This window comes from Phytophthora parasitica (assembly GCF_000247585.1).
Source record: "Phytophthora parasitica INRA-310 unplaced genomic scaffold supercont2.21, whole genome shotgun sequence".
In the NCBI taxonomy this organism is placed as follows: Eukaryota; Oomycota; class Peronosporomycetes; order Peronosporales; family Peronosporaceae; genus Phytophthora; species Phytophthora nicotianae.
Window position 1 is genome coordinate 189,708 of NW_008649007.1, and position 4,224 is coordinate 193,931.

At 44.6% G+C, this 4,224-nt stretch overlaps 1 protein-coding gene across 1 annotated transcript; it reads right to left on the reverse strand.

The window, feature by feature from the left end:
* Positions 1 to 3,178: 3,178 nt before the first annotated feature.
* On the reverse strand, positions 3,179 to 3,574 carry PPTG_09775 (hypothetical protein; the record flags this gene model as incomplete). The annotated part of the gene is made up of 1 exon (XM_008905562.1): positions 3,179 to 3,574. The coding sequence occupies one exon, from the start codon at positions 3,572 to 3,574 to the stop codon at positions 3,179 to 3,181; it is 396 nt and encodes a 131-aa protein (XP_008903810.1).
* Positions 3,575 to 4,224: the final 650 nt, after the last annotated feature.

A 4,224-nucleotide genomic window follows, 5' to 3' on the forward strand; every position in this document is an offset into this window, starting at 1 on the left:
CTTCTAAGCGCGAGTCAACCAGCTGTGCACCACCCTGTTGCGAGAAGCCTTGACGTTTCCACCACGGGTGTAATCAAAGTTTCCGGTCAGCTTCCATTCATCGATGCTATCCATGAGGTTGTCCTTCTGGGGCTCCAACCACGCGTAGTCAGCAGGTTGCAAATGGACTGTCATACTTCCTGGAATAGTGCAAAACAATATTCCTCGAGCACGAAAGTGGCCTTCGACTGCTTAGATATATGACTGCGCGCTCCTTGATGACCGACAGCTTTTCTTCGACGGTGAACTTGCGCTTCTTCATTGGGACTCCAAATTGACAATGGGAGCTCAGCACAAAGACGTCGTCGGGGAAATGTAGACGCTATTAGATTTGTTGGCTTGCGAAAGTAGAACCAACTGATAATCAAATGTGAACGAAGTACGATAGTGAGGTGGGGTATTAGTGCGTCGCTCCTCGATCTAAGTAGTGGGGTACTATTGAAGAGTGGGGCACTAACGCAGTCCCCCACTCAGATGAGAAATTGTTTTTGGGGCATCTTTTTTATTGCATAAATATTGAAAAAAAAACACCATTTCATTCTAAACATATATTTTTTAGGTTAACCGATCGCAAGTACCCCTACTGTGAAATCCATTTTGGGGTTTTAATGTTGCCGATTAATACAATCTATTATAATTTGAGCAAATCGGACGGCTACGAGTACCCGACTTGCTGGACCTGTTGGTATGGTTGACCGAATCTACCAAAGGATGTGGATTTGTGGACAGTTGGTCGTTATTATTTTTGTACCAGATACAAGCATTTGGTCGCGCATGCACCCTCTCCTTACTTTCCCGAGCAAAGAAGGCCTATCAGCTTGCAGATATACATGTAGTAATGTACATGCTGTAAAAAAAAAACTCCTTTAGAGAACGTGGGTTGGCAGCACCGCGTAATCACCATTGATGCAGTCCGAGAGAAAGGTGAAATGCCGTGTCTGATCGTTGTGGGGGTGAGATTTGACGTACCATAGAGTTACCAAGTTTACGGTTCTGTACACATTATATAAATCTACAGGAGGTGATGGGATAATAACCCAATAAGGGTTAGTAAATTTTCTTATTGTGATTCTAGCTATTCTCATTTTGATCGGAGAATTCTCCATTTGATATGTATCTACTTTTTCTGATCCGATGTTTGCGAGAAGTAGGTAGATGTCTTGATACATACAGTGCGTACAAATCTATTTGGAGGATTACGTAAATTTAGTCACCCCGTAATCTCCATTGGTGGCACATAGGTATTATGACTGGTATTGACTGCAGCTCACGTTCAATTTGGCATGTATGCATAATACATTTATCAAGATTAATTACTGGATTCATGACTTTTGAGACCTTGTCTGCCTTAGGGCCTGGTCGGGGAACGATCGTCTTGGTTTTTGATCGTCTTTCGACGATGTGTCGACAAAATCTCTTAAATTTGATTGGCCAGTGGGGGCATCGATCGTCTCAGCAAATCTTCTTCAAACCGCCCAAAATGAGACGAGTAAATCACCAGTCTCACTTTGGAGACGATCGTCTTAGTGGCACAGAATCGCAACAGTGACTCACATGGACTGGGGCGAATGCGTGCGGCTACTGTCGTGGCAGCGGTCACTTCAACGGCAGGAGCTGTTGCCGCGTGTGCTGACGCCGCTGCATGCACTCTTCCCAAGCCTCACGAAAACAATGTTATCAACAGCAGCTTGGTCGCTGCAGCCAGCAGCCTCACCCAAAGCGATGCGTGTGGTCTGGGTTTGCCATTCAGTATCGAGTTCTCGAATGTGAAGTGTACACAACATTTTCAAAACCAAGACGATCGGCGAATCAACCGACCGGATCGGCTCAGGGTTAGGCTGCCGAAGGCGATCGAAACCGAGACGATCGTTCCCCGATCAGGCCCTTAGAGCGGTGCGCGGTGTTTTTTTTTATTTCAAAAGGGTGAAACGGCGCCTTTTTTCTTGGCGGTTTTAAAAGCTCGCAGTCCATGACATCCATCCTTCCGGAAACCTCCATAGTTGCACGACAATGGTATTACAGAGGGTTTGGAGGAGCTAAGCGGTGCTTTATCGTCACGCGATAGAACTACCATGATTCAATGTTTTCCTTCTTCAAATTTGATATGCCAGTCTGGAATGCATGGTGTGAATGTCGTAGATCAAGGCGACAAGGACGAAGACAAGTGCTGTCGGCTTACATCTCCGCAAGGACGACAACTACAACTGCCGTTTAAGTCGCCGTGTCTGGCATTCGTGGGGCAAGTGACGCTCCGTTGAGTGACATCTATTATTAATAATAGCATGCTCGTATTACAGCGGAACTACCCAACTATTGCAAAACAATAATAAATAAAATAAATAATAAAGGAGAAGAAAAAAAAGAATAGCATAAGAATGACCTGTAGTGATTGTACCGTATGCGATCTAAAGGATCTTCGTTAGCTACAAAGCAGGCGCAAGGAGTGCTTGAGGAGTCGCCGCACAAGATCGAACACATTGGTTAGAGATACTACCTAATTAGTTTGTACCGCAACGTCAGTCGAATTATTTATTATACACTATTGTCTGCTATACAAGCGAATGCTAGTTTCGATGCTAGCCACTATCCGCTCAGTGTTGTTTGCTAACACGATAATAAAATTGTATCAATAGTGATCAGCTGGTAGTTGAGCTTTGTTAAGGGCATCACTATGGTACTTCAGCGCGATACAATCGCTAAGATTTATTATAGCAATAGACGAGGTAAACAGTCAAAATCCAAAGCAACACGCGTTTTTTTCCTTCGTTTTTCACGGTTCGGCTCATTTTACAAGTAGAGTATCTTGTACGACAAAAATCCAGAGCTGACGCGCGATGATCGTGTAGAAACTTTACTACTAGTACTTAGTTTGCACTATTGAATGCTTGAATTATTCGTATACGGAGTATCTATTTTTCGTTGCTCTGAAAAAAAAAAACAAATAATAATAGAAGGCCACCGCTACCACCAAACAGACAAAGGCACAATCAACTCCAACCCAAGAGCATTTAATTGTTTAAGTGAACGCTGGCTAGGACTTGAATTCCATGTTTGCGATACCGTTTCATTGAACGTTTCTCCAGTAATTACGTGGATTTTCAGCATTACTTTCAGTAACATGAAAACCGTGTCTCAGTTCTTAGTTCGACTTTTTAACCGATTCGCTGTGGTGCTTAAGCGACTCCATATAAGCTGGAAAATTTTCGCCATTGTCTTTAAACCACTGGTACAACTTCCGGAGGTGTACCTCACTTTTGCCCTCAGCACGAGCGAGATTCTCGATCAAAGCAGCAACTTCAGTGGGGCCTTTATCTTTCCATGAACTAAAATGTGACATCAAGTTTTCCAGACCCTGTCGGAATTTGGCATTGTCACCTCTTTCTTCTTCTCCGTCGTCGTTGTACGCCTGGGCGTTGGAATTACGTAAAACTCGCCTGGCACCCGCCGCGAATGGTTGAATGTTGGTGGACTTGTCCACGTTGAGAGTGGCGCCAGAGAGCGAGGATCTCAATGCAGCCTCGCAGCTTGCTAGCATGGCTGTAACCACAAACAAGAAACTTAGTCGCATTCTTCGATGTTGCGAAACTTGTGCTGGTGTTGATGGGGAAGGAAATGAAAAAGTGAGGTCTGTGCTACCAGCGCACCGAATCCCAAACTCTATGAATAGTCTCCGTGAGATGTATCATTGTCGCGCCAGTGAGACTCTTACTGGCGTGGCAACGATTACGTGCCAGTGGTAGAAAACGCCGTTGTCAATGTGGTTTTGGCCCATCAACATCAAATCTGCCAATGATGTCCTCAGTACCAAGCGAGGCCATAAACAATGGGGACGTTTAGCAGTTTTCCATTTGTTATTCCAGTAATACTTCGTTATTTATCTAAGAAACTGAATAAGCTGAAGCAACGAGCTGCACCACCAGGTTCTATTTTCTTGTCGTGTCCTAAAAGACCACTCGTCCACGGCCATAAGGCATTAGCAATCGTAATTACGGACTGCAAAACGCTCAATTCAATGATTATGAGCCGTCCTTGACTGCCATCCTAACGTTGGTCCAATCGAACCGATTTGTATGCATACAGAATTCCCCGGCAAATCCACAACTGCAGTCGTTGATATTCCTCGAGCAGTCAGTGGTCAGACGCGAAGAGAGATGGGCAGCACTAGACAGGACGCGTACTGAATTA